The 25,011-nt window shown below is 48.0% G+C and overlaps 1 protein-coding gene across 1 annotated transcript in view; it reads left to right on the forward strand.

The window, feature by feature from the left end:
- The window catches only part of DOC2A (double C2 domain alpha), a 129,607-nt gene that overhangs the window by 92,767 nt on the left and 11,829 nt on the right, over nt 1-25,011 (forward strand). The window contains exon 8 of the mRNA XM_077447354.1: nt 6,171-6,328. Coding sequence (XP_077303480.1) covers nt 6,171-6,328 — 158 coding nt within the window. The remainder of the gene's footprint in view (nt 1-6,170; nt 6,329-25,011) is intronic.

Raw genomic sequence — 25,011 nt, forward strand, 5'->3', positions numbered from 1 at the left:
GCCGCCAAAGAGGAGGAGACACAGGGTGAAGCTGCCGAGGAGGAAGAGATGCAGGGTGAAGCCTCCCAGGAGGAGGAGATGCAGGGTGAAGCTGCCGAGGAGGAAGAGATGCAGGGTGAAGCCTCCCAGGAGGAGGAGATGCAGGGTGAAGCCGCCGAGGAGGAGGAGACGCAGGGTGAAGCAAACAAGGAGGAGGAGATGCAGTGTGAAGCCACCAAGAAGGAGGAGATGCAAGGTGAAGCCGCGAGGAGAAGGAGATGCAGGGTGAAGCCGCCAAGGAGGAGGAGATGCAGGGTGAAGCCACCAAGGAGGAGGAGACACAGGGTGAAGCCGCCGAGGAGGAGGAGACGCAGGGTGAAGCCGCCAAAGAGGAGGAGACACAGGGTGAAGCTGCCGAGGAGGAAGAGATGCAGGGTGAAGCCTCCCAGGAGGAGGAGATGCAGGGTGAAGCTGCCGAGGAGGAAGAGATGCAGGGTGAAGCCTCCCAGGAGGAGGAGATGCAGGGTGAAGCCGCCGAGGAGGAGACGCAGGGTGAAGCCGCCAAGGGAGAGGAGACGCAGGTTGAAGTCGCTAAGGGAGAGGAGACGCATGGTGAAGCCACCAAGGAGGAGGAGATGCATAGTGAAGCCACAGAGGAGGAGGAGACACAGGGTGAAACTGCTGAGAAGGAGGAGACATAGGGCGAAGCCACGGAGGATGAGCTCTGCAGCTCTCATTGGCCCTCTTTTGACTCATCCCCCCCTCCCTTCCTGCCAAACTCTTACAACAGTGAGAGAGAGAGCTGTGTATGATGTCATAAGTCTAAGCTAATGACCAGACAAGAAACATGAAGTGGGCTGTATAAGGGAATTACTGGCAGAAAAAAAAAAAGTTTTACTATCCAAAGTTAAACCAACAACAAGGGCAGAAGATTTTTATAGATGAAAAGATGAAAAAATGACTGAAGGTCCACTTTAACTTTGGATAGTAAAACATTTTATTTTCTGCCATTAAATCCCTTATACAGCCCACTTTTTTTTTCTTGTCTGGTCATTCGCCTAGGCCTATGACATCATGCACAGCTCTCTCGCTGTCAATCTTGTGAGAGTTTACCAGGAAAGGAGGGGGGGTGAGTCATAAGAGGGCCAATGAGAGCTGCAGAGCTGGAGGTGTGCCTCTGTGTGTCTGTGTAAATCCAGGAAGTGAACAGCTGCCCACAGTTAAAATGGCTGCAGCCAGACTCAGTGGAGGGAGATTTCTGCAGCACATTTGGCAAGTACAGAATCACGATATATATAAAATAATATGCAAAGTGGTTGGAGGGAAGCTTCGGAATGGCAAAGATGTTTTTATTACAAATTATGTGAGCAGACTGCAGTTCCTCTTTAATAAAGTATTCTGAATCGGAATCTGAATAGTTATATTCATTTCAATGGGCATCCCGATGCGCGACGCATGCTGCAGCGTGAAGCAAGCCTCAGACGCGGAGAGCACTGCGTTGGCACTGTAACATCTTCCCACAATGTTACAATTTCCGATGCGGCTTCTTCCTCCTCCCCCTCCCCCCTTTATTTCATCTCTATTATTCATTCTTTTCTCTTCGCTGTCTTTGTGTTTCCTCCGTTCTCATTATCTTCAGATGTATTCATCCCTCGTTCCCCCCGATCCCCGCTTACCTCCTCGATCCCCCGCATTCCCCCTCTGTGACTGTAAGGTGACATTTCTCTCTATTCTCCCACATCATATCCCCATCCTCCCCACCTGCGGGGGATGGGGACACGGCGCGCTGAGCACCCAGCACAGATCTATAATGCGGCGCTTCCAGCGACGGCCTTGACAGCGCACGCCGCGCGCTCTGTACATCCTGTGGCAGCATCCTCTGCTGCCTGCTCCGCATATATCGCCACACAATGAATGTACGTGTGTGTGCGTGCGTGTGTGTGTGTGCGTCCTCGACCTCATCTGCCGGAATTCGCGAAGGCGGATTTGATGGCGGAAAATAAACTAAGCATTTAGCATGAAAAGAAGCGCCGGTCCGGGACGAGGATTGACGAATCCTTTTCATGGAGAGAGGACGGAATTTTCTATAGGCGCTTCCTGATATAGGGTGACAACTGTGCGTAATTGTTCTCCTGCGTTGCTGAGTTGACGCAGATTGGCGTGCCTCACTGCTGTCATTATCAGGAAGCCGGTCCAGGACAATGGTGAGCAGCCAACGCTGGGGCAAGTGCGTGCAGACGGGAAGTGGCTGAAAGAGGCCCGGAGGAGATCAGCAGCACCGAGATAGGAAAATGGTTGAAAAATATAAAGAATGGGGCTAAGTCCACATCTATGCTTGTCGGGAATGTGCGCAAAATCACGTGCTTTCCTGACACATTGCCAGTTAGCAGACGTGCAATCGTGCCATTCTTGGTTAAAGTGGTTCTAAAGGCTCAAGGTGGTTTACCTTCGCAAAAAAACCTTCTCTGTGCAACAGCCCCCCCAAATACTTAGCACTGCACTTAAAAAAAGCATTTGAGTGCATGTGGTGCAAATGAGCCCTAAAAGTCTGTTTATCCATGTTTTCACCCGAGATTCACACATTTTCCTTAGGATTCAATTAGAGAAACATGTGAATCTTGGGTAAAAACTTGGATTAATAGACCCCCCAACTGTCATCCAGTCAGTGTTTACATCTGATAAAAATAAGATTCCGGGGGGAGTTTTCCTTTGCAGTGAAGCTGTTCTCGCACTGCACAGGTTAACTGCTCATTTTTGTCCAGGGCAATGGTCTCCAAGCTGTGGCCCAGGGGCCAGATCCGGCCCTTCTTTGCATGCCTTAATCCGGCCCTTGGGACACTATTCCTCCCACTGATATGAGACACTATTCTGCCATCTGACACAACACTAGGGCAACCTTTCTCCCACTGACACCAACGATGGGGCACTATTCCTCCCACTGACACCAATGATGGGGCACTATTCCTCCCAATGACACCAACGATGGGGCACTATTACTCCCACGGACACCAACTATGGGGCACTATTCTGCCCACTAGCACCAACATTGGAGCACTATTCCTCCGACTGACACCAATGATGGGGCACTATTCCCCCCACTGACACCAACAATGGGGCACTATTCCTCCCACTGACACCAACGATGAGGCACTATTCCTCCCAATGATATCAACGATGGTGCACTTTTCTGCCCACTAACACCAACAATGGGGCACTATTCCTTTCACTGACACCAACAATGGGGCACTATTCCTCCCACTAATATCAATGATGGGGCACTATTCCTCCCACTGACACCAACAATAGGGCGCTATTCCTCCCACTGACACCAATGATGGGGCACTATTCCTCCCAATGACACCAATGATGGGGCACTATTCCTCCCAATGACACCAACGATGGGGCACTATTCCTCCCACCGACACCAACTATGGGGCACTATTCTGCCCACTAGCACCAACATTGGAGCACTATTCCTCCGACTGACACCAATGATGGGGCACTATTCCCCCCACTGACACCAACAATGGGGCACTATTCCTCCCACTGACACCAACGATGAGGCACTATTCCTCCCAATGATATCAACGATGGTGCACTTTTCTGCCCACTAACACCAACAATGGGGCACTATTCCTTTCACTGACACCAACAATGGGGCACTATTCCTCCCACTAATATCAATGATGGGGCACTATTCCTCCCACTGACACCAACAATAGGGCGCTATTCCTCCCACTGACACCAATGATGGGGCACTATTCCTCCCAATGACACCAATGATGGGGCACTATTCCTCCCAATGACACCAACGATGGGGCACTATTCCTCCCACCGACACCAACTATGGGGCACTATTCTGCCCACTAGCACCAACATTGGAGCACTATTCCTCCGACTGACACCAATGATGGGGCACTATTCCCCCCACTGACACCAACAATGGGGCACTATTCCTCCCACTGACACCAACGATGAGGCACTATTCCTCCCAATGATATCAACGATGGTGCACTTTTCTGCCCACTAACACCAACAATGGGGCACTATTCCTTTCACTGACACCAACAATGGGGCACTATTCCTCCCACTAATATCAATGATGGGGCACTATTCCTCCCACTGACACCAACAATAGGGCGCTATTCCTCCCACTGACACCAATGATGGGGCACTATTCCTCCCAATGACACCAATGATGGGGCACTATTCCTCCCAATGACACCAACGATGGGGCACTATTCCTCCCACCGACACCAACTATGGGGCACTATTCTGCCCACTAGCACCAACATTGGAGCACTATTCCTCCGACTGACACCAATGATGGGGCACTATTCCCCCCACTGACACCAACAATGGGGCACTATTCCTCCCACTGACACCAACGATGAGGCACTATTCCTCCCAATGATATCAACGATGGTGCACTTTTCTGCCCACTAACACCAACAATGGGGCACTATTCCTTTCACTGACACCAACAATGGGGCACTATTCCTCCCACTAATATCAATGATGGGGCACTATTCCTCCCACTAATATCAATGATGGGGCACTATTCCTCCCACTAATATCAATGATGGGGCGCTATTCCTCCCACTGACACCAATAATCGGGCACTATTCCTCCCAAAGATATTAGGAATGGGGCACAATTCTTGCCCCTATCACCAAATGTGATGTTTACTCCCATTGATGCCAGGAAAATTTCCACTCCCACTGGCGACAGTCCGGCACCCCTGAAGTCTAAAGGACAATAAACTGGTCCTTTGTTTAGAAAGTTTGGAGTCCCCTGTTCCAGGGGATTGGAGAACGGAGATATACCTACCTAATCCTTCGATCCTCCCAGCACAAGACCGGTCCCTGTAGATCCTGCTCCCCTCCCCGCGGTCTAGTGCTTTTGTGCAGTGGACTATTCCTGATGTCATCACACCCATAGACCAGTTCTTGACATGAGGACGTCAGGAACAGTCCATCACTGAATCAAGGGGGGAATGCTGATTGCAGGTAGAGAGGAGGATCGGGTGAGTATACAGATTCCTCCTCTACCCCAGACTAAAAGGAGCGATTGACCCGTGCAGTACGGGGACAGCCCCATTGTATGGGAAAACGTCATTTATTTTTTTTGCTGAGGTTGGGCTTTGAAGTAATACTAAACCCTAACTGGATGACATGCATTTTGCTACAGCACCCTGTACCATAAACTATTGGCGTGTTGCTTTTAAAAATATTGTTTAATTTCTTTCTCAATCTTCCTTTACCCATCTCAGCGCTGCTGATCTCCACCAGCTTCTTTCAGCCACTTCTTGTCTCCATGCACTCACTTCAGTGTGGACTGTTCATCAATTCTCTGGACCAGTTTCCTAATAATAGTGGCTCCTGCCTGTGCAATGATCGTCAGCACAGCCGTGTATATCCTTCCATTGGAAGTGCATGAGACGAGGTGACAACACCGGAGAACAGTTGGGAGGCAGGGACAGGGCGTTGTCACCTTATAACAGGAAGTGCCTGCACAAGGGGCCTTCATGGCAGGATCGCCAGAGATTATTTTATCTGATCCATTTTTAAAATGACACTAACATGTTAAAGCTTATAGGTGATTTTAGTGATTTGGATTATATCTAATTTAAAGATGAAGTTTAATCTGATTATATTTTGCTGGTTTATTCCCCCCAATCAATATTCAATTATTACATTTATACATAAAACCTTCCTGTTTTCATCACATCCCTTATTTTAGAGCCAGAGGTCTCATTGCTGGGTCTCTGAGCTTCTCTAAGCAATGCAGGCAGATCACAGCTGGTGGGAGGGACTGGCAGGGTGCTGGGTGAGTCCTCAGCCTCTGATGTAAGCAGTGGGCTGACTCTTGGGAGGAGTTATGCAAATATCATAATGTATTGATGGGTGGATGTCAGTCTGGAGGAGTGGGCGTTCCTAGGCAGGAACGCCCACACGTGACGCTGAGCCTCCACGAATTAAAAGAACTGAAATCCAGCAAATGAAAGGGGTGGGACAGGACAGTCAGGCCGGGGAGGAAAGGGCTAGATGATGCTGGATATCCTCCAACCAGCACATGAGACGGGCTCTGTCGGATCTGCTGCGGCTTCTAATGCACATTGTGAGCAGCTCATAGTTTATATACGGCTCCCAGTCATACGTAATCCACTGACTTCTGCTTTGTGTCCACAGCTGGAGCGCTGCCAGGAGTGGGAGCTGGAGGAGAGGGGGAGGATCCTCCTGTCACTGACGTACAGCACCGAGCGAGGCGGACTGGTGGTGGGGATCGTACGCTGCGCTCACCTCGCCGCTATGGATGTCAACGGCTTCTCGGACCCTTACGTCAAAACGTGAGTACTCCCAGTACTGTTCATATAGACCAGTGATGGTGAACCTCGGCACCCCCAGATGTTTTGGAACTACATTTCCCATGATGCTTCACTACACTGAAGAGTGCATGAGCATCATGGGAAATGTAGTTCCAAAACATCTGGGGTGCCAAGGTTCACCATCACTGATATAGGGTGACCTTTACCCTCCCCCTGGAGGATAGCCATGGGATTGCACAAGCAAAAGCAAGGAGTTATGGGACGGCAAAGCCGTCCTTCTGGTTGATTTGATGGGTGTGGTTATTTGACGGTACAGGTGACCAATAACAGGGGTTTATGGGAAAGGATGTACATTTTGCCGCCATGATGGTCATTTTCCTCCTGCATGTGTTTGGACTTTCCATTGGCCATAGTAGGCTTATGTCTATGGTCGCCCCGATGTCAGGGGCACCGGGGGCTCAGGAGGTCCTGTTGTGGGAGCACACACAGCGGCGGTTCCTATAGGACAGTGATTGTGAACCTTGGCACCCCAGATGTTTTGGAACTACATTTCCTATGATACTCATGCACTCTGCAGTGTAGTGGAGCATCATGAGAAATGTAGTCCCTAAACATCTGGGGTGCCAAGGTTCTCCATCACTGCTCTAGGCTATTTTTACACCTTTGTTTGCCAGGGACGCATGCAAAGTCGCGTGCTTTCCCGATACGCACAGGAACACTCTGCCCTTTCAGCAGGTGCCCAGTGGTGCCATTAAGACCCCATTCACACCTGAGCCTCTCATTAACCATTTAAGGACCGAGCCTCTTTTTGAGATTTGTTGTTTACAAGTTAAAAACAGTTGTTTTTCTTTGCTAGAAAATTACTTGGAACCCCCAAACATTATAAAAAAAAATTCTAACACCCTAGAGAATAAGATGGCGGTCGTTGCAATACTTTCTGTCACACCGTATTTGCGCAGCGGTCTTACAAGCGCACTTTTTTTGGAAAAGATACACTTTTTTTGAATTCAAAAATAAGACAACAGTAATTTAGCCGAATTTGTTTTTTTTATATTGTGAAAAATAATGTTACACCGAGTAAATTGATACCCAACATGTCACTCTTCAAAATTGCCCCTGGCGACAAACTTTTACCATGTAAACATCCCTTGTAATAGAAAAAAAAGCATGACAGGACCTCTTAAATATGAGATCTGGGGGGTCAAGACGTCACATCTCATATTTACACTAAAATAAAAATAAATAAAATGTTGGCATTTAAAATTAAAAAAAATTAAAAAAATGTCCCTTTAAAAGCTATGGGTGGAAGTGACGTTTTGAGGTCGCTTCCGCCCTGCAATGGTATGGAGACAGGTGGGGGCCATCTTCCCCTCACTCGTCTCCATACCCAGCATGAGAAAGGATCCGATCGCCTCTGGTGTGTGGCGGAGGGCACCCAAGTGGGAGGGGGGGGTGGGCCTTTCCCGCCGCCGATAAAATTGATCTTGCGGCGAATCCGCCGCAAAGACCACTTTTATCTGAAAGCGCACTGCCGGCCAAAGAAGAAGATACCGGGGGTTATGGCAGCTAGCTGCTTCCATAACAACGATATTCCTCTTCAAACTTAGGACATATATCCGTGCGGCGGTCTGTAAGGGGTTAAGGTGTGCAAAATCAAAATGCGTATTTACAAAACGTGCAAAAAAAACTTGTGCTGCGCTTGTGGTGCCATTCATTGTTAATGGCACCAAATGTTTGGCGCGTTTGCATGCAACAAATGTGTCAAAACATGCGGTTAAAAAGCGCACTGATTACACTTAGGTGCAGCACATTGAAATGGAAGTGCTGCCCTGTGTGCTTAGCGCAAAAACACAAAGTGACGCCATCATAGCCCACACCCGGCCCAAAGAGCCTGATAATACATGTATGTAGGGCAGCCTCAGTCAGCGCTGCTCTGCCAACCACGGCTGACGCGTTTTGCCCTGCCCGTCGGGACTTGGTCGTAGAGGTCCAATGGCCAGGACAAAACACGTCAGTGAGATACTGTGAGGAGCAGAGCTGACTGAGGCTGCCATACATACATGTATTATCAGAATCGGGTTGGCGGTTCTTCTGCTCTGATCTTCCCACATCTTTGGATGGGTGATACCTCGCACCGGCACCCCTGTTCCGGGGGGAGGAAAGCGCATCTCTGCTTGGAGCGCCACCACCAATCATAAATTCCATCAGAAAAAAACTTGGATATTTTTTCCGACAGAATAACAATCAAGCTTGCCTTGCATACACACGGTCACACAAAAGTTCTCTGAACTTTCGAACCGTCGAGAACACGGTGACGTACAACACTACGACGAGCCGAGACAATTAAAGTGGTTGTAAACCCTTAAAACCAACTTTGACCTACAGGTAAGCCTAGATTACGAAATATCTCCTAAACCTACACGGTTTAGGAGATATTTGCTGAAAGACAGGCACCGCTGTCTAAGGCACACTGAGCGGCGATATGTCGCAAGTGGCGGCTCCCGTGCACATGCGCGGGAGTGACGTCATCGCGGCTTCGCCGTATGACAGCGGCGGAGCAGTGAGACCCACCGAGAAGATGGATGCGCCGGACTACAGGGGACAGCGGTGACTTCGCTGGCTCCTGTGTCAGGTAAGTGACACATAATAGACTACTATGTGATGCGATGCATAGTAGTCCATTATGCTTTACCTTTGCAGGGAATGAAAGAGGAAGTAAACTCATCAGGGTTTACTTCCTCTTTAAGTTCAATGCTTCCGAGCATGCGTCGAAATTGTTTCCGAGCATGCGTGATTTTTTGAGCGTCCGAACTGCATACAGACAAACGCATTTTCGGATAGGAACTTTTTCTGACCGAAAAATAGAGAACCTGCTCTCAATCTTTTGCTGGCTGGAATTCCGCCAGCAAAAGTCCGATGGAGCATACACACGGTCGCAATTTCTGACCAAAAGCTCTCATCGGACTTTTGCTGGCAGAATTTCTGATCGTGTATACGGGGCATTAGTCAACACGGGTCACTATAGGTGTGAACCTGGAAAATTTCACACATAAGGCCTTGTTCACACTACGCGTAGCAGGAACTCGCGTCCCCCCTCACAATTTTGTTAACGCGTTGCTCATGTGGAAATGCGTGTCATCCATAGGGCAGCCTGTTCACTTGAAGGGCCTGCTATATGCGCGATGGTTAATCCAGAGAAGATCAGGGACCAAATTTTGGCCCTGAGCCAGGAGCGATATTTCATTTGCGTTTTATCGCTCTTCAATCTCGGAAAAATCGTGCCACATCAAGATGAATGGTAGTCAAATGTGTGTTGTGTGTTTTGCTGTGGTTTGGAATTAGGCAATTCTGCCCACCGTTCCAAATCACCCATATGTGAGCAGAGCCCTAATAACGATTGCAGGCTTTGTTCATAAATACATTGCATCAATATGTTATTACAATGTATCTTTTATATCAGGTCTATTATATGCAGATCCAAGCAGTTCCTGCCCCCCGGGTGTGATTGTTTACTTTCTATGATGACATCTATGGCATGATGGCTCAGCACCCGCCGTGTGCTGCCAATGCCGGCTGTGCCGGAGGGGGACCTGTCACCCTCTCAACTCTCACCCTGTGGGTGGCGATGTCACACCTAGATTAAGCGCTTATTATTTCAAGCAAATTACCCCGATTTCAGAGCCCCTGCCTTATTTTAATCCTCGGCTTTCTCAGCGTCATCCCCTTGTTAGTCACATGAAGGTAATGTGCTGAGCGCAGGCGAAACGTGCTAATGAATTCACATTACTATTTACAGCCGCAACGCACTGCGACTGCGCGCCATCTGTGCAAATAGCTTAAAGCCACACGCCGATCAGGTAGGGGCACCTCTCATTTTTGTGTACTCTGACATTGATCAGTTGCAGCTGAAGCCTTCCCTAGGTACAGTGCCTTGAAAAAGTATTCATACCCCTTGAAATTTCCCACATTTTGTCATGTTACAACCAAAAACGTAAATGTATTTTATTGGGATTTTATGTGATAGACCAACACAAAGTGGCACATAATTGTGAAGTGGAAGGAAAATGATAAATGATTTTCCAAATTTTTTACAAATAAATATGTGAAAAGTGTGGGGGGGCATTTGTATGGCGCCCCCCGGAGTCAATACTTTGTAGAACCGCCTTTCTCTACAATTACAGCTGCAAGTCTTTTTGGGGGTGTCTCTACCAGCTTTGCACATCTAGAGAGGGACATTTCTTCCAATTCTTTTTTGAAAAATAAATCAAGTTCTGTCAGATTGGATGGAGAGCGTCTGTGAACAGCAATTTCCTAGTCTTCCCACAGATTCTCAATTGGATTTAGGTCTGGACTGTGACTGGGCCATTCTAACACATGAATATGCTTTGATCTAAACCATTCCATTGTAGCTCTAGCTGTATTTTTAGGGTCGTTGTCCTTCTGGAAGGTGAACCTCCACCCCAGTCATGTCTTTTGCGGACTCTAACAGGTTTTCTTAAGATTGTCCTGTATTTGGCTCCATCCATCTGCCCATCAACTCTGACCAGCTTCCCTGTCCCTGCTGAAGAAAAGCATCCCCACAATGTGAGGCTGCCACCACCATGCTTCACAGTGGGGATGGTGTGTTCAGGGTGATGTGCAGTGTTAGTTTTCCGCCACACAGCATTTTGCTTTTAGGTCAAAAGGTTCAATTTTGGTCTCATCTGATAGTTGTCCTGTGGACAGATTCTCCCACCTGAGCTGTGGATCTCTACAGCTCCTCCAGAGTTACCATGGGCCTCTTGGCTCTTCTCTGATGAATGCTCTCCTTTCCCGGCCGGTCAGTTTAGGTGGACGGCCATGTCTTTGTAGGTTTGCAGTTGTGCCATACTCTTTCCATTTTCCGATGATGGATTGAACAGAGCTCTGTGAGATGTTCAAAGCTTGGGAGATTTTTTTATAACCTAACTCTGCTTTAAACTTCTCCACAACTTTATCCCTGACCTGTCTGGTGTGTTCCTTGGCCTTCGTGATGCTGGTTGTTCCCTAAGGTTCTCTAACAAACCTCTGAGGGCTTCACAAAACAGCTGTATTTATACTGAGATTAAATTACACGCAGGTGGACGCCTTTTATTAATTAGGTGACTTTTGAAGGCAATTGGTTCCACTAGATTTTAGTTAGGGGTATCAGAGTAAGGCTGGGTTCACACTTCTGCGGTGATGAGAATCGGATGTGATTCGCACCGCACTGCAGTGCAAATCACATCCGATCTCTGTGCGATGCGAGTTCAGCCATACAGATAATATGGCTGAATTCGCAAGGCATCCGGCCCAAACTCGCACAGGACCCTTTTTTTGGTCCGCAGCAGAATCGGATCGCATGGGTGTTCACACCATGCGATCCGATTCCTGTCCGAGTTTACAGATCGCAATGCGATATGCGAACGGATCTGGGGGTGTCGTTAACGTTTCATTGACACTCCCAGCAGTTCGCATAGGGCAGTGTGAACTGCCGCTGGGAGGCATGCGATGCGGGAACCCGCAGCGGATTCGCAGCGTTCCCGCATCGCTGCAGTGTGAACCTAGCCTTAAGGGGGCTGAATACAAATGCACACCACACTTTTCACATATTTATTTGTAAAAAAGTTTGAAAATCATTTATCATTTTCCTCCCACTTCACAATTATGTGCCACTTTGTGTTGGTCTATCACATAAATTCCCAATAAAATACATTTATGTTTTTGGTTGTAACATGACAAAATGTGAAAAATGTCAAGGGGTATGAATACTTTTTCAGGACACTGTACATCCCCGCGGCTGGCGGTAACCTTGTTTTCTGAGAGACCCTGAACTGTGCCAGGTTCTATGTTCTATCAATCTATGCTCTGTTCTCAAGCTCAGCGCTACTATTCATACGCGCGTGAGACTATTCCTAGCACGTTTCCCCGTCATATGTTCACCATCACCGCCTGTTAGACCCCTTTCATACTGGGGCGCTTTGCAGACGCTACAGTGCTAAAAATAACGCCTACAAAGCGCCCTGAAAGTGCCGCTGCTGTGTCTCCAGTGTGAACGCCCCGAGGGCTTGACAGAAATGCCCCGAGGGCAGGACAGAAAAAAGAAAGTCCTGCTAGCAGCATCTTTGAAGCGATGTGTATACCATTCCTTCACCACTCCTGCCCATTGAAATCAGTGGGGCAGCACGGCTATACCGCCGGCATAGCGCTGCTGCGGCAGCACTTTTCAGTGGTTTTGACCCTTTCTCGCTAACGGGGGTAAAACCGCCTTGCTAGTGGCCAAAGAAGAAGGACAGAGGGCGGAGGAGACCGGGCTCCTCCGCTAGTAAAAGAGCTGCAAGAAGACAGCGGAGGAGCCCGGGAGAAGACGCCGGAGAGCGGGAGAAAAGGTCGGACACCGGGAGAAGAGGCCGAACAGAGCGGAGAAGTCGTCAGATGAGCTGCTTAATAAAGGACTTTTAAAACTTGTGTTGTGTTTTTTATTGACATTTTTTTCCACAGGTGAATGGGTAGGGGTATGATGTACCCCTTACTCATTCACATGGGGGGGGGCCGGGATCTGGGGGCCCCCTTATTAAAGGGGGCTCCCAGATTCCGATAAGCCCCCCGCCCGCAGACCCACGGCCAGGGTTGCTGGGAAGAGGCCCTTGTCCTCATCAACATGGGGACAAGGTGCTTTGGGGTGGGGGGGCCGCAGGGTGCCCCCCTTCCCCAAAGCACTGCCCCCCCATGTTGAGGGCACGCGGCCTGGTACGGTCCAGGAGGCGGGGGCTGCTCGCTCGTCCCCACCCCCTTCCTGGCCGGCCAGACTTCGTGCTCGGATAAGGGTCTGGTATGGATCTGGGGGGGACCCCCCACGTCGTTTTTTTTATTTTTTTTATTTGGCGTGGAGTTCCTCCTTGAGAGCTCATTCTCTGATTGGCCACGGCAAAAGTCACCTGGCCTGGGGCGACTTAAAGTGTTGTAAGTCGCCCCAAGTCGTGTTGACAAGTCGTGTCCAAGTTGCCTCCAAAAGTCGCGTTGGAAGTCGTGTTGCCCCTGTGTGAACCGGCTCTAAGTAGGCAGGACTGACGAGCAGGATATCATCAACAGCTGAGTCACTGTGGAGAGATAGGAGCTAGCAATTAACAGCTGAGCGGCCAGCTCAGAGAAGGAAGGGCTGAGCCCTGACACTGGGATGAGCTTCATTCCTTTCTGGCACTCCTGCAGCGAACACGGCATCACCCACCCTAATCCCTGTAGTGATTCAGCCTGAGTGGCACACTAAACAAATCGTGGGTTACAGTTGTATTGTTAGTGCTCATGCACACGGACGTTTTAAAAAACTGGCTGCAAAGCTAGCTTTGACACCTGGAAAAATCGGCGTTAAAAACACGATTTTAACGGCGTTTGCATTGGCGTTTTTGCACGTTTTTTAGCGTTAGCGTTAAGTAGCATTTTTTAAAGAAACACATCTCTTAGCTATAGCACTTCCAAATTTCCCACAATGCCACAGAAAACAAAGAAAATATGTTACGCGTTTATGCGCGTTTTTCCGCGATTCGCGTTTTTACAGCTCTAGCTCCGCGCCACGGAACGCACTGGTCCTGGGTTTTTTTTACAGCTTAAAAACGCCTATGCCATTTGCAGCTCAAAAACGCCTAGGTGGGCATGAAGCCATAGACTAACATGGACAGCCGTTTTTAAGCTGCAAAAAAAAGCTCAAAAAAGCAGCTGTAAAAACGTCTGTGTGCATGAGGCCTAGAACTCAGTAACAGTGAAGGTGCACACAGGTGCGCGCTCCTATTCCTGCCATGATTCTCCATCATGTGTTCACCATGACCACCAGTTACGGTGACCACACAAGAGTCTACTTTAGAACTCAGTGACAGTGTCGGTGCACACAGGTGCGCGCTCCTATTTCGTTCGTTTAGTTAGGTGCATTGAGGACCGCATGAGGTTTGTTTATAAACAAACCTGCTGACCTCACCCGTCACAATGTGTTATCTGCTTGTGGCTTCCTCTCTGCGGACCTTTAAATATAGGAATTATTGGCGGGAGGAGGAGGAGGAGGCGGTGTCCTGATCACGCGTAGGATTGGCTGTCCCATCGGTCACATGGTCGATGTGAAGAACAATGATTTAGGAGGGTGAATTGATCAGAGTTTTTGCTGAGGATGAATGTGGTTTGAGGCTTCTAATGCCTTGTACACACGGTCGGAAATTCCGACCAAAAAGTTCCGATCGGATTATACTGTCAAAAAATCCGATTGTGTGTGGGCTCTATTGGACTTTTTCCGTCAGAAATTCCGACGGAAAAAATTTGATGGCAGGATCTCAAATTTTCCTTCAAAAAAAATCCGATCAGACTTTTTCCGATCGTTTGTAGAGAATTCCGATCGGACATAGTGCCACTCATGCTCAGATCAAATTATGAGACTAAAGCTATTGGCTACTAGCCTCAACGTAGTCCCGTTGTAACGAACGAACGTCATCACGTTCCGAACGATCGGATTTTCCGACAACTTTGTCCGACCGTGTGTATGCAACACCAGTTTAGGACAAAATCCGACGGATTTTGTGGTCGGAATGTCTGACCGTGTGTACAAGACATAAGGGGTTAAACGTCTTCCTGAGATCCTTCCCTTCCAGCGGTTCATAAAAAATACGACCTCCGCCCTTCCCCCGGCACAGCCGGACAATGAGGCGTGCTTACAAACCGCGGCTATTGTCCTCTGGTGGGCAAATATTACCGGGATCGATCCGTGCCGAGAAAATCAATGCGGGAGATTTGTTAAAGAGTAGCGGAGCGGCTGCAGAGAGATCTCCGGCACTGTTCAGTAACCGTTGCCTGAGCGGAGATGCCGGGGGGGGGGGTGGTTTCGGTGATTAGGATGCAAGCGGCGTGCCGCGGCAGGCAGGTCCATCATAGGAGCCGGGGGAGATGGAGAGATACCGATGAAGATGCTGATCCTCCGGGCTCTTCCAATCCGGCCGTTCATCCTGAACAAATGGGAGGGGAAGACAGGAAATGATGACTCTGCCGGCTCCCGGGTGTGCCGAATACCGAAACCATCAGAATCCACACCTGTGTGCCTCTGCCTCGGGGGGGGGGGCACAGACTAGACACCGCACACAATGCAACACCCCCCTCCCCCAGACAGGACCCCGCTAGCAATATATAACATAGGGATCTGTTCACACACGTGATTCACCCAAGATTCACAAAATCAAATACCATGCATAAAATTTATTAAATGCACTCAGATAGAGATTGCAATAGACAGACATAGACTGAGAGATAGAAATTGTGACAGACAGACGCAGACTGACAGATACAGATTGCAATAGACAGACACAGACTGACAGATACAGATTGCAATAGACAGACACAGACTGACAGATACAGATTGTGATCGACAGACACAAGCTGACTTCCGAAATAGATATCTTAATAGGTTATCTTAATCAATTAACCACTTCAGTCCTGGAAGGTTTCACCCCCTCCCCAAATTTTATTTCTTTTTTTTTTTCCCCCACAAATGGAGATTTCTTTTGGTGGTATTTGATTACCTATGCATTTATTTTTTATTTTTTGCGCTATAAACAAAAAAAGAGCAACACTTTTGAAGAAAAAAATAATAATTTTTTTTTACTTTCTGCTATAAAACATCCAATAAAAATTTTTTTAAAAATCAAATTTCTTCATCAATTTAGGCCAATATGTATTCTGCTACAAATCTTTTGTAAAAAAATAAAATAAAAAATCCCAATAAGCGTATATTGATTGGTTTGCACAAAAGTTATCGCGTCTACAAATTATGGGATATTTTTATGCCATTTCTATTTTTACTAGTAATGGCGGCGATCACCGATTTTTTTATTTTTTATTTTTTTTGCGGGACTGCGACATTGTGGCGGACAAATCGGACATTAAGTGACAATTTTTGAGGACCAGTGACACTAATACAATGATCAGTGCTAAAAAAATAAAAAAAAAAATGCACTGTCACTGTACTAATGACACCGTCAGCGAAGGGGTTAACATCAGGGGAGATTAAGGCTGGATTCACACCTATGCAGTTTTAGTGATTTTTGCATTTTGCAGATTTGCACTACAATCCATTTAACATGGTTTCCTATGGAACACGATCTGTAGTGCAAATCTGCAAAATGCAAAAAGCACTAAAAATGCCCCATAGGTGTGAATCCAGCCTCAAGGGTGCTCCTAGGGAGTGCTTTCTAAATGGGGGGGTGTGACTTAACTGGAGGAAAATAGAGATCCGTGTTTCTGCTTTAGCAGAAACACAAGATCTCCATCTTCCTCTCTGACAGACCGCCGTTCTGCCCTCCCCTGTCAACGATCGGTGGTCTCCCGTCCAATTGGGTCCCCCTGTGTCCAATCACAGCAGGAGCGGTTCGCCGGCCTCGCTCGCGCCCCAGACCCGGAAAGAAGAGACAACGTACAGGTATGTTGTTTCGCGCAGCTGGGCCGCCCTGCCGCAGTATATGCGCGGTGGGCGGTCCGGAAGGCGGATTAACAAAATGGAAAGTAAATGAAGAGAAATCCAAATCAGATGAATATTTGGAGTGACCGCCCTTTACCTTCAACACCGGCAACAGCTCTTCTAGGTACACTTACACACAGATTTTGAAGGAACTCTGCAGGTAGGTTGTCTTGGAGAGACTAAGCACAGATCTTCGCGGATGTCGGCTGCCTCAAATCCTTCTCTCTCTTCATGTCATCCCAGACAGACTCCATGATGATGAGATCAGGGCTCTGTGGGGGGCCAACCCATCACTTCTAGGACTCCTTGTTCTTTACACTGAAGATAGTTCTGAAAGCGGTTGTGGACCTGCAAGGTAAAGCCATAATATGCTAGTATGCATCGCATACTAGCACATTATGTTAAACTTACCTTAAAATGAAGCAGTTCCTTCAGAGTGCCTGTGCTAGTGGCCGGTGCCGTCACCGGCTGCATGTACAGTAAATATCTCCTCAATGGCGCAGGTTTAGGAGATATTTACATTACCTGTAGGTAAGATTTATTCTAGGCTGACCTACAGGTAAAAGACACGTGTGGAACGTTACTTCCACTTTAATGACACTGTTTGGAACAACCTACCTGCCGAGTTCCTTCAGAATCTGTGTGTAAGTGTCCCTAGAAGAACTGACTCTGGTATGAAGGCACAGGGCGGTCACACCAAATAGTGATTTGGATTTCTCTTCTTTTCATTTATTTCTGATATCATTCTTCATTTACAGCATTCTTTCACGCCTGCCTAAGACTTTTGCACAGTAGTGTAGATTGGTAGCGTGTGCCGGCCCCCTATAGGTGGCCTCCTATGGGGCGCTGTGCGGGCGGACCCGCGCCTGTATCAGTGAGAGGTTGGCTCCTCGTTCAGAGCGCGGCAGGTGGTCATAGATGAACGGGCGGTGAGCGGAGATCATCCCGTATAAGGTGGCGGTGATGGTCGGAGTCACTGACTCATTTCGGTTACTCATGGAGTTAATTGCAGTGTTGGTGGTCCCCCCCCATCATGATGTGCGGCACCTGGGAGTCATGTGACGCAGGGAGTGCGGCTGAGAACGCGGCGTAGCGTGCAAATGACGCTCTCTGCGGACGCTCCGCTCTCCCTTCTCTCTCACACACAATTTATTTTTAGACGCAGCCGTTCCGGCCTCAGAGTTCTCACACACATGTGGCGGAGGGCACGGCTCCCCGGGGGGCTTCCCTGCAATACGAGGCTGCCAGAGACCAGATGAAGGAGAAGGAGGGGGCAATCAATTGTCCCCTCAGTTCCCTGTGTGTCTCCTTCATTAGTGTCCCCTCAGTTCCCTGTGTGCCTCCATTACTGTCCCCTCAGTTCCCTGTGTGTCTCATTCATTACTGTCCCCTCGGTTCCCTGTGTGTCACCTTCATTACTGTCCCCTCAGTTCTCTGTGTGTCTCCTTCATTACTGTCCCCTCAGTTCCCTGTGTGTCACCTTCATTAGTGTCCCCTCAGTTCCCTGTGTGCCTCCATTACTGTCCCCTCAGTTCCCTGTGTGTCACCTTCATTACTGTCCCCTCAGTTCCCTGTGTGTCTCATTCATTACTGTCCCCTCGGTTCCCTGTGTGTCACCTTCATTACTGTCCCCTCAGTTCTCTGTGTCTCCTTCATTACTGTCCCCTCAGTTCCCTGTGTGTCACCTTCATTAGTGTCCCCTCAGTTCCCTGTGTGTCACCAACATTACTGTCCCTTCAGTTCCCTGTGTGTCTCCTTCATTACTGTCCCCTCAGTTCCCTGTGTGTCTCCTTCATTACTGTCCCCTCAGTTCCCTGTGTGTCACCTTCATTACTGTCCCCTCAGTTCCCTGTGTGTCTCCTTCATTACTGTCCCCTCAGTTCCCTGCGTGTCACCTTCATTACTGTCCCCTCGGTTCCCTGTGTATCTCCTTCATTAGTGTCCCCTCAGTTCCCTGTGTATTGCCTTTATTAGCGTCCCCTCAGTTCCCTGTGTGTCTCCTTCATTACTGTCCCCTCAGTTTCCTGTGTGTCTCCTTTATTACTGTCCCCTCAGTTCCCTGTGTGTCACCTTCATTAGTGTCCCCTCAGTTCCCTGTGTGTCTCCTTCATTAGTGTCCCCTCAGTTCCCTGTGTGTCTCCTTCATTAGTGTCCCCTCAGTTTCCTGTGTGTCTCCTTTATTAGTGTCCCTTCAGTTCCCTGTGTGTCTCCTTTATTAGTGTCCCCTCAGTTCTCTGTGTATCTCCTTCATTAGTGTTCCCTGTGTGTCTCCTTCATTAGTGTCCCCCTCAGTTCCCTGTGTGTCTCCTTTATTAGTGCCCCCTCAGTTCCCTGTGAGTCTCTTTTATTAGTATCCCCTCAGTTCCCTGTGTGTCACCTTCATTAGTGTCCCCTCATTCTCTGTGTCACCTTTATTACTGTCCCCTCGGTTCCAGTCTGTTGGGGTAATTGGCACCCCTAGTCTCTGTGTGTGTAACAGTCATTCATGTCTGCTTTGCCACGTGCATTGTGTGTCTCCCTCATTAGTGTCCCCTCCGTTCTCTGTGTGCCACCTTCACTAGTGCCCCCTCCGTTCTCTGTGTGTTACCTTCATTAGTGTCCCCTCAGTTTCCTGTGTGGTTCCTTCATTCGAGTCCCCTTATTTTCTTGTGCCACCTTCATTTGATTCCCCCTTTAGTTTCCAGTCTGTCAGGATAACTGGCACCCCTCCTCTCTCTGTGTGCAACACTCATTAGTGTCCCCTTTGCCACACACATTGTCACATTAATTAGTGTCCCCTGGCCCATTAGTCTGTTTCCAGCTGCCTGCATGAAATGCTCATTAGTGCCCCTGTGCAATTTGTCAGGTTCATTAACATCCCCTCCCCACCTCCTTTGCTATGTATGTCTCCCCTCTTTGCCATGTGTCACATTTATTGGCGTCCCCCTTTGACTTGTGTCACATTAATTGAGTCCTCCTCCTGCTTGCTGTGTATGGCACCCCTTTGCTGCCTGTCACATTTATTGCCGCCCCCCCTCTTTGCAATGTATCACATTAATTGGTGTCCCCCCCCCCCATGCGTGTCTCTCCCCCCTTTTACATGTGTAACATTAATTGGTGCCCTTCCCCCATTGCTGTCACATTTATTGGGGCCCCTCTTGCCTCCTTACGTGTCACCACCGTCTCCTCAGATATCAGCGTTGCACACACACTGCGTCTCCCCCCCCCCCCCCCCCCCCCCCCACATCTCCCCTCTCACATTCATTAGCTCATTCTTTTTTCCCAATGTCAAATCCATCAGCATTTCCCTCACTTTCCCTCCGTGTGTCACCTTTATTGGAGCTCCCTTGTTTCTTTCTCAGTGTCTCACGTTAATTAGCGCCCCCTCGCCTTCCATTCCCATACATCAATACTCCTGCCTGACGGGCGTCATTTCTCGGCGCTGAGATCCCTAATCCTGAGATGGAAATATTGACATTTCCCTATTTCCATAATAAAGGCCGCTCTCTCCTCGCCGTGTCGCGCTCCCTCTGCTGACACTCGCAGCCCCCGGACGTGTCAGCATTGTATTAAATAAGAATCTTGCAACCGAGATGCATTAATGACTGCAGCGGTGGGAGATGGGGATTAGCGGGGTCAATAACCAGCATACTTACATACATACAAGGGTATAAATAGCGCAACATGAGCTCCGCAACCCGACCGCCTCACAGCCTCCTCCTACAAATCACTGAAATCTCACAGAAGATTCAACATGTTCATGTCCTTTTTATTAGAACAATCCCTGGGGATCCTGCCACGATGGTCCCTGTTCAGCCACTTCCTGTTAGGGTGACAACACTCTGTCTCTGCCTCCCAACCTTGCTCCCGTGTTTATGTAAGGATTGAGAGAGTTTAAAAACTCTCTGAAAAAAAGGTGGACTTTGTGGGCATACCAAGAGGCAGTATTTATATAAAAAAATATAGTTTTAAGACCCCTTTCACACTGGTGCGTTTTTCGGGCGTTTTTCAGGCGCTTTAGTATTAAAAAAAAAACGCCTGTAAAGCACTTGAAAGAAGCTGCAACTGCAATCCCAATGTAAAAGCCCGAGTGCTTTCACACTGAGATCCCTTTCGCACTGGGGCGTTTTTCAGGTGCTTTAGCTTTAAAAAAAAGCGCCTGAAAGAAGCCGCAACTGCAATCCCAATGTAAAAGCCCGAGTGCTTTCACACTGAGGCGCTGTGCTGGCAGGGCGTCAAAAAAAGTCCTGCAAGCAGCTTCTTTGGAGCGGTGAATACAACGCTCCTAAATCGCCCCTTCCCATTGAAACCAATGGGAAGCGCTTGTAAAACGTCTGAAAAGCGCTATTGGCAGCAGCGTTTTGTGGGCGCTTTTAACCCTTTATTTGGCCACTAGCAGGGGTTAAAAGCGCCCCAATAGCGCTCGAAAAACGCTGGTAAAGTGCTGCTAGTTTAAAGCGGAGGTCCACCCTAAAGTGGACCTTCCGCTCATCGGAACCCTCCCCCCCTCCGGCGCCACAATTGGCACCTTTCAGGGGGGAGGGGGGTGCAGATACCTGTACAGTACAGGTATCTGCACCCACTTCCGGGATAGCTCTCTGCGGAAAGGGGCGTGTATTACGCCCCTTTCCGCAAGTGCCCCTTTCCGCAAGGCAGCGGGGACCGTCCTTATTGCGCAGCGCGGCTCGCGCATGCGCAGTAGGGAACCGGGAAATGAAGCCGAAAGGCTCCATTTCCTGATTCCCATACCCAAGATGGCGGCGGCAGCACCCGAGAGACGATCCACAGATCGGCTTCGGGTGCCGACATCGCTGGCGCGCTGGACAGGTAAGTGTCACTATTTTAAAAGTCAGCAGCTGCAGTATTTGTAGCTGCTGGCTTTTAAAAAAAAAAAAAACGCGGAGTCCCGGCGGAGTCCCGGCGGACTCCCGCTTTAAGTGGCGCTTTACGAGCGTTTTTCGGGCACTGACATTGTGAAAGGGCTCTTAAAGCACTTGGGCTTTCACATTGGGACTGCAGATGAGGCTTCTTTCAAGCGCTTTACAGGCACCTTTTTTTCTGCTAAAGCGCCTGAAAAATGCCCCATTGTGAAAGGGGTCTAATACAAAGTAAATTAAAATACATACAACAAATCAACAACACCCTATTAATTGACAAGGTCAACAGATACCCAATAAAACAAACATGGAGGTTTGGAGCCTTTCATTGGATTAAATGTGAAGTCCGTAGTAAATACGAGATAGATATATATATGTATCAAGAGATGATCAAACAACTCCTCCACGCTTGCTTGTCAACGTGTTTCGCAATGTAATCACTTCCTCAGGACATACTGGGTAGGCGCTGATACAGAATTTAAAATGTATACAAAATAAATTTAGTAAATTATCCATGATGAAAAGTATGAAAGTATCCATGATTTTAAACATTTTTTATATGCACAAAAATCATCATATATATATATATATATATATATATATATATATTAATATTATTTGATTCTCTAGCAGCTAACAATAATTCTGGCTCCCACAGACTGGCTACAGTATGTGCTCATGTGGTACACAGATTAGTCCCGTCAGTGTAAGAAGGTGCTCCTAACAACAACTCGTTATGTATATAAAAGAAACCTGTCCACAGAATCTCTTTCTTCCATTCAAACCTCACCATCATGGGCAAGACCAAGGAGCTGTCAATGGATGTCGGTGACCAGATTTTGGACCTGCCCAAGACTGGAATGGGATACAAGACCATCAGCAAGAAGCTTGGTGAGAAGGAGACAACTATTGGAGTGATTGTTCACAAATGGAAAAAACACAAAAAAATAACCATCAGTTGCCCTCGGTTTGGAGCTCCATACAAGATTTTGCCTCATGGGGTGAGGATGATCATGAGAAAAGTGAGGGATCAGCCAGGAAACTACACAGGAGCAGCTTGTGAATGATCTCAAGGCAGTTGGGACCACAGTCACCAAACAAACCATTAGTAACACAATGTGCCGTCGTGGATTGAAATCCTGCAGGACTCGCAAGATCTCCCTCTTCAAGGAGGGACATGTACAGGCCCATCTGATGTTTTCCAATGAACATCTAAATGATTCAGAGAAGGATTGGGAGAAAGTGCTGTGGTCAAATGAGACCAAAATTGAGCTCTTTTGCATTAACTTGACTCGCTGTGTTTTGGAGGAAGAAAAAATGCTGACTATGACCCTAAGAACACCATCCCTACAGTCAAGCATGGAGGTGGAAACATGATGCTTTGGGGCTGTTTCTCTGCTAAAGGTACAGGCTGACTTTGCCACATTGAGGGGCCAATGGATGGGGCCATCTATTGTAAAATCTTGGATGAGAACCTTCTTCCCTCAGCCAGAACATTGAAGATGGGTCATGGATGGGTCTTCCAGCATGATAATGAACATACCGCCAAGGCAACAAAGGAGTGGCTCAAGAAGAAGCACATTAAGGTCATGGAGTGGCCTGGCCAGTCCTCAGACCTTAATCCTATAGAAAATTTATGGAGGGAGCTGAAACCTTGAGTTGCCAAGAAACCTTAATGTTTCAGAGAAGATCTGTAAAGAACAGTGGACCAAAATCCCTCCTGAGATGTGTGCAAACCTGGTCACCAGCTACAAGAAACATCTTACCTCTGTGCTCACCAACAAGGGTTTCTCTACCAAGTACTAAGTCATGTTTTGCTTGGGGATCAAATACTTATTTTATTCACTGAACTCCATTTATAACATTTGTATCATGTGTTTTTTTTTCTGGATTTGTGGTTGATATTCTGTCCCTATCATTTACAATACACCTATGATAAAAATGATAGACCCTTCATTTCTTTGTAAGTGGTCATATGTACAAAATCACCAGGGGATCAAATGATTATTTTACCCACTGTATGGCCGCAGGGTCTCCATCTACCAGAACTGAGGATAAAGCACATTTTTCTTCTGGTCGCTATAAATCGTCATTTGCGGTCCCTACAGCTAGAGAGTGCATCCCAAAGTTTTTTTTCGCTTGGTCTGGCGGATCTCTGTATGAGCATTTGGTGCGCAGGTGTCATCCGTGTTCCCCAGGGAGGAAGGTGATGTATTTTTAGCTGTAGATCGGCTCCCCAAGGGGGTAGAGGAGACAGATGTGCAGGAGACAGATGTGCTCTGTGGGTCAGGGCTGTCCATTTGACGGCTCAGAGGCCGGGGCATTGTTTTGTATCCCCAGGTTGTGTGTCAGTGTTGTTCTACATTAAAACACAGGCAGATCTCTCATTTCAGAAATGGTAAGGAGGCTGCTCACCTGTACTTTGTTTTTAGCTTTCTGACCTTTTCAGCTGAAGCATTGAAAGGCATATGCTAGGCTAAACTTATAAAAAAAAAAAAAAAAGTGACCCCCCCCCCCCCCCAAACATGCCGCGTACACATGATCGGAAATTCGGCCAGCAAAAGACCGATGAGAGCTTTTGGTCGGAAAATGTGATCGTGTGTATGCTCCACCGGACTTTTGCTGGCCGAATTTCGGCCAGCAAAAGACTGAGAGCAGGTTCTCAATTTTTCGGTCAGAAAAAGTTCCTATCCGAAAATCCGTTCGTGTATATGCAATTCCGACGGACAAAAACTCACGCATGCTCAGATTCAACTGCGAGATGGAAGCTATTAGCTACTGGCTATTGAACTTCCTTTTTTTATACATGTTGTACGTCACCGCTTTCTCGATGGGGTTGGAATTTGGTGTGACGCAAGATAGCTTGCACGAAATCCCGTCGGGAAAACCATCAGAGCTTTTTCCGACCAAAATTCTGATCGTGTGTATATGGCATTAGAATATAAAGGGTAGGGGTACCCAAACTATGGCCTGTGGGCCACATTCAGCCTGCTGCAGGATCTTATCCAGCCCACAGTTAGTATATGGGCATGATGTATCCTCAATGTGCACAGATTTAGGATTTGGGGGGACTCTGATGGGGACACTGATGTAAGGGGGGCTCCAATGTACTCTGGTAAAGACCATGATTTAAGGGGGAATCTCATGGCGACCCTGATGTGAGGGGAAACTGATGTAAGATTGGTTCTGACAGGAACACTAATGTTAGGGGAGGCTCCGATGGGGACCCTGATGTGTGGGCAATGAGAAGAATGCCCTTTATATTGGTCGTCAGTGGGAAGAATGATCCTTGCATTGGTGGTCAGTGGGAAGAATGTCCCTTACATCGGTGATCAGTGTGAAAAGTGCCCCTTACATTAGTGGTC

Source organism: Lithobates pipiens, unplaced genomic scaffold (genome assembly GCF_037356315.1).
Source record: "Lithobates pipiens isolate NorthernLeopardFrog02 unplaced genomic scaffold, aLitPip1_a1.2 Scaffold_22, whole genome shotgun sequence".
In the NCBI taxonomy this organism is placed as follows: domain Eukaryota; kingdom Metazoa; phylum Chordata; class Amphibia; order Anura; family Ranidae; genus Lithobates; species Lithobates pipiens.